The sequence below is a fragment of the Lynx rufus genome, unplaced genomic scaffold (genome assembly GCF_022079265.1).
Source record: "Lynx rufus isolate CCGP_SWC_20201006 ecotype Redwood Valley unplaced genomic scaffold, mLynRuf1.p SCAF_3, whole genome shotgun sequence".
Taxonomy (NCBI): Eukaryota; Metazoa; Chordata; class Mammalia; order Carnivora; family Felidae; genus Lynx; species Lynx rufus.
The window spans coordinates 141,231,133-141,246,436 of NW_025814845.1; the positions used below are offsets into that span (position 1 = coordinate 141,231,133).

The 15,304-nt window shown below is 34.4% G+C and overlaps 1 protein-coding gene across 1 annotated transcript in view; it reads right to left on the reverse strand.

Moving 5' to 3' along the window:
• SPOCK3 (SPARC (osteonectin), cwcv and kazal like domains proteoglycan 3) overlaps positions 1–15,304 on the reverse strand; it is a 490,206-nt gene that overhangs the window by 174,793 nt on the left and 300,109 nt on the right. The window contains exon 4 of the mRNA XM_047091776.1: positions 844–967. Coding sequence (XP_046947732.1) covers positions 844–967 — 124 coding nt within the window. The remainder of the gene's footprint in view (positions 1–843; positions 968–15,304) is intronic.

The window sequence follows — 15,304 nt, forward strand, 5'->3', positions numbered from 1 at the left end:
AATGTACAAGTGAGAACAGAGACACTGAATCAGAGATGGAAACACATCTTGGTTTCAATGTCAATAAATATGTGAAATTTGCCATATCTTTCTGATCTTTAGTTTTCTCATTTGTTAAAAGGGATTTGGGGGGGTTAAAAGTAATACTATAGGAAATAACAAAATAAAAGAACTAATAATAATGACAGATTGTAGCTGCTATTGTTGTTATACTCATAATAATTTTTAACATTATCATATGACATGCTTCCATTTCTGACCTCTTTCAAAGTAGCAACAAAGGAAATGTTGCTTTTCTTTTTCTTTTCTTTTTTCTTTTCTTTCCTTCTTTTTTCTTTCCTTTCCTTTCTTTCCCTTCCCTTCTCCTCCCTTCCTTTCCTTTCCTTCCCTTTACTTTCTTTTATTTTTTTTTCTTTTTCTTTCTTTTTTTTTAGAGCGAGTGCCAGCAGGGGAGAGGGGGGTAGACAGAGAATCTTGAGCCCCACACCTAGTGAGGTGCCAGATGCAGGGTCAATCCCACCACCCTGGGATCAAGACCTGAGCCAAAACCAAGAGTGGGACACTCAACCGACTGAACCACACAGGTGTCCCAGGATATGTTGTTTTTTTTTTTTACTTGAGTGTGCAGAATGTTCACAATTTTAGTATTTCAAACTTTGAAAATTCTGATATAAGAGAAACAAATACATATGAAATCAGATTCCAAACTGATGAGATTATTTGCACTTTTTAAAAAGATAAATAAATCATTTGGATGACCACATGGGAGAACTAGTAATTTTATTCACTTAATGATAAATACACATTACACATTTCATAATAAATGACTATAATTGCCTTTACCTGGGAAGAGTAGGTATGACCATCTGAACCACACACTGGGTTGGTATAGACCACTGGGCATTGCTTGCAGGTGGACGATATGGGACCCCTCCATTGTTTGTGTCCTACTCCTGCATCCTTCACACTGTTAAAACAACAACAGCAACAATAACCACACTTAGTACATTTTTTAAGTACGTACATTTATATTAGCATCATGCCTTTTCTGCACTGTCATTCCAACTCCTGAAGATATAATTGGTAAACTTAATATGGTACTCTGCATCATAATCTTCTATGTCATATATTAAGATTTTCCCATAATAAATAAGAATGTATTCCTTTAAAATATTGTGCTAGTCACATGTAGACAATAGTTATGTTTCAGCATATAGAATTTGTGTGTGTAGCTTATAGTTGTGATGTGTTTTTCATAATCCCAGAAACAGAAGAGAAAATTGTTTGGCAGTAAAGAACTATTCTATTAAGAACAGTAGCAGAAAAAGAACACCTAATTCACCAGGTATACCCAAAGTGCCTGAAAATAAGAGCCGCTTACTTTGAGAGAAAAAAGCAATAAAGAACTTTTCCAGCAATGACTAAAATTTAGAATGCCAAATTAGTAGGTTTAGTGATAGCCACTCCTCCTTTTATTGTGTAGAAATACCTCAAAATAGACCCATTAGGCTTTTATCTAGAATAACTTGGGAAAACCCATTCTCTTCTGGTACCTACACATAGAATTATTTGTTTTTTCTTTCTGATTAAACTACTTATTGCTCTGCCTATTTGTGTGAACAATTTACATAGAGAGGGTAAAATGCTTAAAAATAAGAAGCAAAGCAACAGGGAATTTATGCAAAAATATTTAATACTTAGAAATCTTTTAGTCAATCAGTAGTCACTCTTATTCATTAAAATTGTTTATAGAGAGAATAATTCCATGTGTCTATCATGATGAGAAAAGATGTTTTACTAGAAACATTTTGCTTCCAATTGCTTTCTTGTTTTCACAAATTAAATCAAACTTACACAAACGTAATCCCAAAATACTATTCAGAAATATGATACTAGTTTCCATTATAGGGAAAGAAGTTCAAACTATGTGTTTCAAATTTGGTAAAATGTGGATGGACATTGAGAAAAGGTTTTTATCCTCTCTTCCCCCCACCCAACAACCTTGCTTCTCTCAAAACTTTTCATGAAGCTATCATAGCTCCAAACACTTCTCTTTATTTTAATTTTGTCACTTTTTTCCAAAAGACTGCCATAAAATTCTGCCTGGCCACAGAGTTCATCTCATAAGAGATAAAATGGGAAAATTAACCATGCTACTATTACTGATTAAATAGCTGGCATGAAATTCTAATGGGAATTAAAACAATAACTGAAAAACTTGGAAAATTGCTCTATACCACTTTAAGACTTATAAATTACATAAATGGATCAGAGGGGAGGAAATATTCTATTTTCATTGTTCTTTCACATTGTGTAATCAAAATAAAGTACAAAATAATGCATGCAGATACTTTAGGAGACATTATTACCACGCTCAGATTCCTAATCAATAAAAATTATTTTATTAGGGACGCCTGGGTGGTTCAGTTCCTTAGGCATCCGACTTTGGCTTAGGTCATGATCTTGTGATTCATAAGTTTGAGCCCTGCATCAGGCTCTGTGCTGACAGCTCAGAGCCTGGAGCGTGCTTCGGATTCTGTATCTCCCTCTCTGCCACTCTACTCTCCATGCTCTGTCCCTCTCTCTCTCTCAAAAATAAATAAACATTAAAAAAAGTTAAAAAAAAGTATTTTATTAAAAGAAGCTGTATGATTTGGGATATATGTACATATGTGTGTATACATATACTATACATAAATTATATCTTTTCAATTCACCTCATTTTCCATTCATACCATAGAGAACTTAAAAAAAACCCTAATAAACTATAGAAACTAAAAGACTGTTATACTAATGACTTGGTTTTATTAATATACATTTTATGATTCATTAGGAGATCTTTCACATTTAATTCAAAGAATAAATATATAGAGAAGTAAAATCTTTTTAAAAATTTAAAGATTTATTAGAAATTCTTGTAATGACTTCTTAATCAGTGAAACTGCAATTGACTTGTAAAATAGGTTTGGAGGTTAAAACACACACACACACACACACACACACACACACACACACTTTGGTTATCTTTATTTCCTTCAAAGCCAGCATTGCTGAACACTAAACACTTTCAAATTCCTAATGTGCATCCATAAAAAATGATATTTTTTATTTAGACTTCATCCTGGTTAGAATTTGCTCAAGTATCATCAACATTATAAATATTATATATTGTATTGCATACACTTGCACCATGATTTTGAATAAGAGTTGATGCCAAACTCTACCATTTCCTAAGCCAGTAGAGTATTTAGTTATGCTTACTTTTAAATAAATGCATTAGATGGGATAAACTAACCAGAATTCATGTTTAATATATTCATACCATAACACATAGAGAAGGAGCAAGGAATCATGAAAATTTTACTATACTCACTAAATCCAAAAGAAATCCCTTAGCATTTTGTCATCATAAGACCGTCTTTATAAAATAAATTTTGTATTTAACAAAACAGTCTAGAAAACATGAGCCTAAATTTGAAATTTGAAATTCTAAATATTATAGTTTTTATGTGTTCTTAAATCATCTCAAACTGTTTGATGTGACTCACACATGAAGAATATTAATTGTTTATTTAATTTTCTGTAGAAAGACAAATTACATTTTAAAGGGCAGTATAGAATAGGGGTTTTCCAGGCATGGATTCACATTGTAATTAAGGTACAAATACAAATGAATTTCTAGGACTCTTATTTGAATAAAAAATATTTCTACAAATTCAAAAATCAATTAACAATGTACTAATGGGAATCACCAGATGTACAAAAATAAGGCATGTACATTTTTAAAGGTTTTTTAATGATTATTTTATGCTTAAGTAATTTCTACACCCAAAATGGGGGCTCAAACTCACTACCCCGAGATTAAGAATCATACACTCTACTGACCCAGCCAGTCATTCTGGGTCAGTACATTCTGGGATGTAAATTCTTTATTTCAAAAATCAAAACATCTAGAATTGAAATAATAAGGGATTTACACATGAAAATAAGTGATATAACAGAGGAAACACTCAGGGACAAATAAACTGCATTGTTAAAGGCTTTAGGAGTTGAGCAATGCTGATTATTTCTAAAGGTAGGAGTTGGGCAAGGCTTTGCCGACATCTCACGATAGGACATATATATGGTGCCCTTTCGTGCTAAGCAGTGTTCACTCTGTCAGCTAGCTGTGTCTCCACTCACTGTTCACCAGGAAAGACATTTTCGCATTCCTGACTCTATGTTATCAAAGATATCATGTGATTCAGAATTTTTTTGGCTTGGCATCAGGAATGTTCCTCAGAATTCACATTACTCACAGTCTTGTTTATTAAAATATTTGTCTTGTTCTTAGGAAAGTTCGTGAAGTAGATGAAGTTATAACCAAAAATTTCTAGGACTTAAGTTGGTATCTATGCGGTGTATGTCATATGTAAACATACAATTACATGTAAGTGGAGATTCTTTTGTTTGTTTGTTTGACTTTTAATTATATTTTGAAGGTCCTATTTAAGGAAGAACAATCACGTTTCTAAGTGAGAGACAAAATCATGGCACTCAATGTACAGACCAAGATGGGCAAAGTGAAGGGCTAAGAAAAAGGTAGAGCCGGCTCCGGTTATTGGCATGAGAGTCTGGCACTGTGGCAGGAGGAATTACAGGTAAGAAAGCAGCATGAGCAAAAGCATCACTGGCATATTATTCTGTGAGGTGGGGAGGGGCAGAGAGAGGGAAAGAGAAAGTCCCAAGCGGGCTCCATGCTGTCAGCGCAGATCTGGATGAGGGGCTCGAACTCGCGAGCCTTGAGATCATGAACTGAGCCAAAATCAAGAGCCAGATATTTAACTGAATTAGTCACCCCAGCATCTTGCAGTTAATTATTTTGAACTATTCTCAAGTAGGACAATAAAATTTGCTCCCATTAATGAAGGGCAAGCTCAAGCTGGCTGCAAAATTCTGAAATTATTTAGAAATTACTCTTCCAATAGCAACTCTGCTAAAATAAATGTCTTAAAGGTCTACCTTTACGGTAACTATTTTTCCAAAATAGATACTTCAATTTTTGAAGATTTGAGTTAAAAATTTATTTACTGACTTTATCATGGCATCCTATATAGCCATAATCCTTCCCCTTAAAGAGCAAAAACTTGTATATTTGAACCCAAATAAATGAAGTAATTAAATGATACTCTATGATGCACAAAGTCAAGGATTTTTCTTGAAATCTTCTTATTTAAATATTCCACCATTCAGGCACTAGGTTAGTTTCATACCAATACACCTGTTATTGTGTTGCTAGTAGCTGGAAAATTAAACTACCAAAAAGAATTTATACTATTGCTAGTGCTCCTTTACATGACTTATTCTGAGGCAGTTAAATTTTATCAACTATTTATTACCTGAACTGTCTCCTGTGCTCCTGAGTTACCATTCACTCTGGTCTCCCAGTCTTTGTGTAAGACTGGAAGCAGCGGTTACCCGTGAAAGCTCAGCGGTCTTTTATTTCTCTAATAACTAGCATGTTAATTACTGCTACATCTGTTCATTCAATCACAGTCTCTGTGGTTTTCTGTTTAGTTAATCATTTTGTGCATTTTAACCATATAATTTAAACACAATGTCCACGTTTTAGGATTTCCATTGATTTTCGAAAGAGCACAAATGATGTTACCAAAATGGTTAGTAGAAAAAAAAAATCTCATTCCAATCTGATTTAATTTTTATACACGGCCATGTCATTAATCAGTCTTGACAAGTCAGTGACCTCCGTGGGTCTTAATTTCTTCATTTACACAATACTAAGCTTCATCAGTATGGATCATTTGATCTTGAGAATTCGATGAGTCTATAAATCTTTTATAAAATTACTTATACAAAGGCACTCAAAAATTAGAAGCATAGGCAGTGCATACGGGCCATATGTTATGATTTTAGGACTTGACAGTGTTATGAAGTGAAACAAATATATCATTATGGTGTGAAGGATGATGCTGAGTAGGCCAAGAGACAGATAGAAATGCTGAAGTTGCAAACCTCAGCTATTTCAAGGTAGCAAAGGAAAGGTGTGGAGGAAGTCCAGTCTTGGGATAACTAATGAAAGAGGGAAGATAAAGTACAGCTGTGTTTAAAGAGGCACGATTTCTATGAAAATATAGCCAAGAATCAAATAATACTTGTATTACAGTATCACAAAACATCATCAATAATCATAAAGAAAAATAATATATCATATTTATACTATACATAATTATATATTTTTCGAAAGCTCTGTATTCCCTAAGCCTGGCATCATGCATTATAAATTCTCAATTCTTTAGATCATAAATATGCAAGCAAAATAAATGCCAATTTATTATATATTTACCTTAGAAGGGGAATCGTCAGCATTTATGTCCTAGTTTCTTAAGTGTATTTGCTTCTTCCTATGTGCACTTACAGTAATTTAACTTTTTTCCAACAAAACAATTTTATTATAATCTGATAAAACAGACACTCTTGAATACCTCAACTGAGGGCAGCCTGATGTGATGTATTTCCTGTCTGGTTAACACACCCAACATTTCAATTCCTTTGGGCAATCAGTTATTTTAAGTTCTGTCAGACTTGTGCAACAATTCTTAAGTCATTGACTAACAACTTATGATTCTTTCCCTATTGGTTATAACTCCAAAAAAATGAGGCTGCTCTAATTACTTCTTTTGCCATGAGTCTTAGAAAAGGGCAAACGGTATTAACAAGGTGGAGGAAATTATCTTTAGGGCAACACAGTTACATGAATGCTGGAAAACCCTATGCGGAACTTACTAAAAGTGTAGTTGCAACTATTGGGATCCTATGATTTTTGTACTGTGTGTAACAGTAATTTAAGGAATGAAGCAAGGCATAAGCAATAAATTTTAATTTTAAGTAAAAAGACATATTCAACAAATACAAAACAAACATTTATTTATCTTAGAAAACATTATTAACTATGGCTACTAAACTACAGATATTCTGTAAAAATAAGTTGGTATAACTTATTTTGCAATATGAACAGAAAATTCACTTACTCCATATATTTTACAAAGAACTAAGAGTCATAGAAAAAGCTCACTTGTACATGTATTTCAAAATTCAGTGACAGGAGTAATTAATAAAATGTATCTTTAAGAACTATGCATTGCATAAATTGAATACGTTCTAAAAATTGATTGTAGTAATAAATTTCACTATGAACCATACTTCCAAGTCAACTTATATGATTCAGCAATGTTGCCAGAAAATCAAGTTAATTAGTGATTTAGAAAGTATATTTTTTTTACAGAGCAATAAAATTAAACATCAGAATTTAGACTTTAAAGAGACAAGGATAATTTATAAGGTCCCACACTTTCTTTGAACAACTCTTAAAATAATTTTGCATAGTTATATTGCTACTTAGGTAGAATATAATTTAAGTGAGGTTTATTACAACAACGAGCATAATTGAACATGGATGTTACTAACACAACAAACCAATTAGTGAGGCTAATTTTCTATCAAAGAATGTTTCCCTGACCTTATTTGAAAGCTATGGAATCATTCCAAGATTTGAATCATGGACAAGTTATAATGATATTTGAATGACAGTCTCTCAAGTAAATAATTTTTTATTAGGCAGTGAACATATTCACGATTATTAAAGACAAAGTTCAAAATAGCTATAACTATAAATGACACTTATAAGCTCTTTTTCAATCTGGCCCCCAATGGGCTGAATTACTAAAAGTTCAAAATGTATAAAATGTAGATTATGTCAAATTCAGATTGTAGTGGTCTTGATCCTTGCCATTTCCACATTAATTTCGAACATCATTTTAATTACTAAAGCCCTTTCCATTTAACTATGGAGAGGTATATTCAACTGCAAAGGTCTTGAGTGTGTAAGATTTAGTCACTAGGGGAGTTATTATGGATTAAAAATGTTTACAAATCTATTGTCAGCAAAATACATTCAAAAGATTGGGAATTCATGAACTTATATAATAAACCGATTATCTAATTAACATGTGTGTGTAAATTTATTCATTAGAAGAAACGCTGGTTATTTTTTGTTTGGAAACCAATAAAATATCATAATTTAAGGAATTAGTCAACTATTGACACAAGTTAAAGGTTAGATACATGCTAGATACATATACTGCAGTATTCATTATTTTAGCAATCATATACAATATGTGTTTTTCTTCAAATTCTGAAGCTAGAAATGGAGGTTGGGAGAGCTTAATTATCTTGCTCAAGTTTCTAGTGCTTGTAATTAACAGATGTGAACTTCAAGTGTTCAATTTTTTACTTTGTCACTAATGTTTTCCCTTCCATAATGTGCATATAAAGTTTCAAAAGTCATGGAAAACCCCGTATTTCACAAATCTCTAGATCAGCTTTACTTAACAGTTGAAAAATGACAACTACTTCAAATTGTACTTAAAAAAGATCTACATCAGGGTGCCTGGGTGGCTCAGTCGGTTAAGCTTTCCTCTCGACTTTTGCTCAGGTCATGATCTTGTCGTTCTTGAGATTGAGGCCCATGTCAGGCTCTGTGCTAACGTCATGGAGCCTGCTTGGGATTCTCTCTCTCCCTCTCTCTGTGCCTCTTCCCCTGCTCTCTCTCTTTCCCTTAAAATAAATAAACAAACTTAAAAAAAAAAAAGATCTACACCAATAAGTGTTGTCTAGAGAATATATCTGGCTGATTAAAACTGAAATCTATACAGAGTAATATATAACACACCACCATATATATGATTCTGATTTAGGGAATCAATACAAAGATTAATGAATTAATACATGAATTGGTTCTATCTAAATTGTATCGACAGGCATAATTTCATTCCAGACATGAGAATGTTTACTAAGTCTAGCTTAATATAGTTAAGATAATAATTCAGAAATTCCTTTGTTTTTTCAATTATTATAAATTTTATAAATAAAGCAAGCTTTCAAACATTAACTACGTTATTACTTTAACATCAAGTAGTTCTATAGTGTCAGCACTGAACAAAGTTTGAAGATTGGAGTTCACAAGAAGAGGGTGACTCTTGTAGAACAAGGAAATTTTATATTTGGGAAAAACGTATTCACACTTTTTAAATAAGAGTGACAGATATGCAACTTAAAAAGAGAAAAATATTTTATGAGAAGATAATGACTAACAATACAACATTTATCAAAACACGTGAGAAAATACTGTTCGGTCATTTAAAATGTATTTTATATAGCAAAATATGTAGTTTTTGTTCTTTTCATTTGTATTTTTTATTTAAGTATAGGTGGCACATAATGTTACATTAGTTTCAGGTGTACAACATAGTGATTAAACAAGTTTATACTTTAGGCTGTGCTCATCTGTCACCATACAACACTATCATAGAGACTTCTGGCAACCATCAGTTTGTTCTTTGTATTTATAGGGCAGACTCTGTTTTTTCTTGGTTTGTTTATCCATTTGTTTTTCTTTTAGATGCCATATATGAGTGAAATCATATGGTATTGTCTTTCTCAGTATAACTTGATTCCCTTAGCGTAGTACCCTCTAGGTCTGTCTATGTTGTTGCACAAGGCAAGATCTCATCCTTTTTGATGGTCGTGTAATATTCTACTGTATTTGGCAACATTTCCTTCTTTTTTCTTCCTGAGATTTATATATATGTACATGCATGTGTATATATATATGTATGTGTATATGTGCCACATTTTCCTTATCCATTCATATATTTATGGAGATTTAGGTTGCCCACATATCTTGTCTATTGTAAAATAATGGTGCAATAAACATAGAGGTGCATATATCATTTCAAACTAGTGTTTCTGTTACCCTTGAGTAAATAACCAGTAGTGGAATTACTGGATCATATGATATTTTTATCATATTATCATATGATATGGGATCATATCATATGATATGGGATCATATGATATCATATTATCATTTTTATCATATTATATATGATATAATTTTTTGAGGAACGCTATTCTGTTTTCCACAGTAGCTGCCACCTGTCACCATATAATACTATTACAGCAACACTATTTCTACCAACGTTGCATAGGGATTCCTTTTAATCCATGCTCTACCAATGCATGTTATTTCTTGTGTTTTTGATTCTATGCCCATGAAATGGAAGAATTAATAGTGTTAAAATGTCCATACTACCCAAAGCAATCTACAGATTCAATGCAATCCTTATCAAAAATACCAACAGCATCTCGTCACAGACCTAAACCAAATAATACTAAAATTTGGTTAGAACTACTAGAAATGCAAAACAGCCAATGAAATCTTGAAAAAGAAGAATGAAGCTGGAGGTATCACAATTCTAGATTTCAAGAAATACTACAAAGCTGTAGTAATCGATACAGTATGGTATTGGCACAAAAATAGACACATAGATCAATGGAACAGAATAGACAGCCTAGACATAAACCCACCCTTATATGGTCAATTAATCTATATCAAAGGAGGCTAAAATATGCAATAAAGACAATTTTTTTCAATAAATGGTGCTGATAAAAGAATGCAAAAGAATTCAACTGGACCACCTTCTGCCATAATACACAAATATAAACTCAAAATGGATGAGAAAGCTGAATATCAGACTTAAAACCATAAAAATCCTAGAACAAAACAAATGTAGTAATTTCTCTGACATCGGTCATAACCACATTTTTCAAGATATGTCTCAATGCAAGAGAAACAAAAGCAAAAATATACTATTGAGACTATAACAAAAGAGAAAGCTTCTTCACAGCAAAGGAAACAATCAACAAAACAAAAAGGAAGCTTACTGAATGGGAGAAGATATTTGCAAATGGCATATCCAATAAGGGGTTAATATCCAAAATATATAAAGAACTTCTACAACTCAACACCAAAAATGTGTCTTGATTAAGAAAAAAATTCTTTTGATTCTTTTTGTTTTTCTAAACACAAGGAAATATTTTTTGGCTATTCTTCAACAAATTGAACTGACGGCTTTTGCAGAAGCATTTAACAATTAAATACCACATTTTGTTTAAGAAAATAGTCACTAAAGTTCATTCAAAGTTCAGGGAAGGAAAACAGCTTTTTCTTCATGTGTCAGTTTTATGAAAGTCATTGATACTGACCTCCTCCATGCTTAAAGCTTCATTAGAAAAGGAAAGTTATAGAAATAAGAAAGGAGAAAGAAGCTACCATTTTTTTGCCTGAGTCTGATTTATAGGCTGAGAGAAAGGTTAAGAGTATAAAACCTTCACTATGCATTAGCTCTTACATTAGCTCTTATTTTTCAAGTTAAGTAGTTAGTAAAATTAAAAAGAAACTTTGGAGTTGTTGATTCCATAGTATTTTTCTCTCTACCAGATTTCATTCAGTTCCTGTTCTGAAAGCATGTACTAGTAAGCATATGTTGACCCTTCTAATATAATAAGGAATAGAATCAGATATGTCAGAGAAGGGGTGCCTGGGTGGCTCAGTTGGTTAAGCGTCTGACTTTGGCAAGGTCATGATCTTTGCTTTGTGAGTTCAAGCCCTGCCATCGGGCCCTCCACTGACAGCAGAGCTCACTTTGGATCCTCTGTCCCCCTCTCCCTCTCTGCCCCTTGCTCACTGGTTCTTTCTCTCTCAAACTAAATAAATAAATTTAAAATATATGCCAGACAAGGACATTTTCCTCAAGAAGCATCTCAATAATGTGTACGACATTGAAAAGGTTATCATAAATGACTCATTTTTATGTATATTATTACTTATAGTTACAGCTACTTACCATGCCCTAGGAACTGAATTAGGCATCATTACAACACTACCACTAGCTCACCCAATAACTTGTCATCCTCTAACCTATAAATAGTAACTATGTACCCTTCTAAATATTGTTTATTGATTTACTCATGGATACACCTTACAATGTGTCCAGAGAGTATTTTACAATCTGGAGGTACCAGATGGGTAGAGTCATTGAATTCATGAAGCTCAGAATTTTTTTGCAGAAAAAAAGATGATCATAGCTTTCAGTGAGGTTTTCCGATGGTCCAAAAAGTAATACCGACAACTGAGAGTTTACCTGGCAACTTCCTACTGACTTTGAGGTCATACCTTTGAGGTCAAAATATTTTCTGACTCCCTAAGCACACTTTCACCACTTGTTCGGTATCTCACATGCTCCCTTTGTAACTTGGACATTTTATTTATCAATTATATTCTTTTTTACAAGTTTATTTATTAAGTAATCTCTACACCCAACGTGGGGCTCGACTCACAATAGTGAGATCAAGAGTTGCGAGCTCTCGGGGCGCCTGGGTGGCGCAGTCGGTTAAGCGTCCGACTTCAGCCAGGTCACGATCTCGCGGTCCGGGAGTTCGAGCCCCGCGTCAGGCTCTGGGCTGATGGCTCAGAGCCTGGAGCCTGTTTCCGATTCTGTGTCTCCCTCTCTCTCTGCCCCTTCCCCGTTCATGCTCTGTCTCTCTCTGTCCCAAAATAAATAAACATTGAAAAAAAAATTAAAAAAAAAAAAAGAGTTGCGAGCTCTCTTGACTCAGCCAACCAGGCACCCCCTTATTAATTGAATTCTAACAGCTATCCATATGCTTATCATTCTCATTTAACCCCACCTTCCTTATGCTCTCCTAGTTCTGAGTCTCTATTTTGCCCCCATGACATCAGCTAATCAAGTACGAAACATGCTTGTGCCTGATACCCACTCCTTCCCTGCTTCTGCTATTTCTTCTAGCTCTGAGTTTGGGAGATAATGAGCCACTTACAGCCTACCTTTCATGCTAAAAATACTTCTAACTTCTGTTGGGTCCCACCATTCGCAAGCAAGCAGCTGGGCAGCCACAGAAGTCATCTCCATTGCTGCTGGGATTATATATAAATTGAATTTAAGCACAGCATCCTCTGGAGTCACCACACCAAAACATTTTGACCTATGTGCAATTTGCTTAATCACATTCCTGCTTTTCATTTGGTTAGATCATGCTTCCAGAAATAGAGTTTCCAAAATTGTGGAATGTATTGGCTTCCTATGTTTGCTGTAACAAATAACCAAAAACTTTCTGGTTTAAAACAGAAGTTTGGGTCATCTGGGTGACTCAGCCGGTTAAGTGTCTGACTTCAGTTTAGGTCATGATCTCATGGTTTGTGGGTTTGAGCCCCACATCAGGATCTGTGCTGGCAGTTCAGAGCCTGGAGTCTGCTTCAGATTCCGTGTCTCCCTCTCTCTGTCCCTACCCAGCTCATGCTCTGTTTCTCTCTCTCTCTCTCTCTCTCTCTCTCTCTCTCTCTCTCTCTCTCTCTCACACACACACACACACACACATACACAAATAAATAAACATTCAAAAAAATTTTAAAAAGTAAAGCAACATAAGTTTAATCTCTCATAGTTATGGATATCAAAAGTCAAAACCAGTTTCCCTGAACTAAAATCAAGACTCTCTTGGGAAGCGCCAGGTGATAACTGTCATTCCTTGGCTTTTGACCCATCTCTCTCTGCTCCTTCTACACAGGGTCTTCTCCCCTTTGGGTCTGTGTCAAAACTCCCTATGGCTCTCTCTTAAAAGGACACATTCTGATTGCATTTAAGATCCACTCCAGTAATCTCAGATAATTTCCTCCTCTCAAGATCTTTAACTTAATCACAACTCTTGCCATATAAAGTAATATTCACTCTTTTGTCATAAAAGATAATACATATTCTGGGAATTAGGATATGAACATATCTTTGTGGCAACCATTCAGGATACTACAGGAAGGATACTTGCAAGGAGAGATTTTTATCTTTCTCATAACAAAGGAATTATAGTAATGGGGTTTCTGCTTTAGAGAGATGTCTTACTCGTTCCTATGCAGATATTCACACTGAGAGTGTGTTTTGTCCTACGATTACTCTAATGAGCCCCTTTACATCTAAAGGAAGAATGTATAGTCCATGGCAATATCTTGGGACTTACATATTGTCCTTCAACTATCACAAGGTTGTGTTACTCTGCAAATATGTCCTCCATCTTAACCACAGAAACACCCTCAGATTGAACTTATTCTTCCGTGAATAGAAAACAGTTCTGGGCTTCCCAATCTATGTGCTTTAAACTCACCCTATGTCTCAGTGAATTACCCCACCATTTTAATTTTTCACTTTATTTTTGTTAGGAAAACTGAGTGTTCGAGTCGTGAAGGGTGGAACATGATAGTGTTGCCATTTTATAGTTAGACAATAAAAACAATAGTCCCATGTCAACGTGCCTCATCTGACTTCGATTTGATTGGCAGAAGAACAAGCGATAAAGGTAATGGGGATGTCTTTTTTTTTTTTTTTTTTTTTTTGCATTTAGGAGTAGTGGTCACTGGGGACAAGTTGAAAGAGAATAGTAGTTAAGTGGACTAAGTGTCATGTGATAGGGAACAATATAGTCCCCATGGCATCCAGGTTTCACAGGAGAGAAGCAATTGCATTATACCAGGAATCTGTGTCAGAAAGTGTGGTCCATAGACTTTGTTCTATAGGCCCAATAATTTTCTCTTTTCGTACTCTGCTTGTCTTTTCCAAAATTTTATACATGCTCTCTTTTCTTTCCATGAATCTTTTCACCTTTTAATCACAACTCCTCTTTCTTTCTCCAGTATGCTTCCCTGAGCCTGGAACAAAGTAAGTAATTGGTAAATTCCATTTACTGGGTGTGTGAAAGAAAGCAAACAAGAAAGGGGACCAGGGGAGGAACTAGGAGAGAGAGAATAGGGCTCCCTGGTTGAACACTATGCGTGGTTCCTATTTTCTTATCTTAGCTCTATTTGTACTTAAGCAGAAATTCTACAGCATTATTTTCTTACTAGATAAACTTGTTATAAATTATTTGCAAAGTAATCTTTGTTAAAAGTCATTATGGCTTGCCATATGACTCAGCCATGAAAAAGAATGAAATCTTGCCATTTGCAACACGTGGATGGAGCTAGAGTGTATCATGCTAAGTGTAGTAAGTCAGTCAGAGAAAGACAATTACCACATGGTTTCATTCATATGTGGAATTAAGGGAAAAAATAGATGAAGATATGGAATGGGGGGGGGGAAGAGGGAAGCAAACTGCAAGAGACTCTTTTTTTTAACATTTTATTATTTTTTCAATATGAAATTTATTGTCAAATGGGTTTCCCTACAACACCCAGTGCTCATCCCAACAGGTGCCCTCCTCAATGCCCATCACCCACTTTCCCCTCCCTCCCACCCTCCATCAACCCTCAGTTTATTCTCAGGTTTTATGAGTTTTATGGTTTGTCTCCCTCCTTCTTTAGCTTTGTTTTTTCCCCTTCCCCTCCCCCATGGTCCTCTGC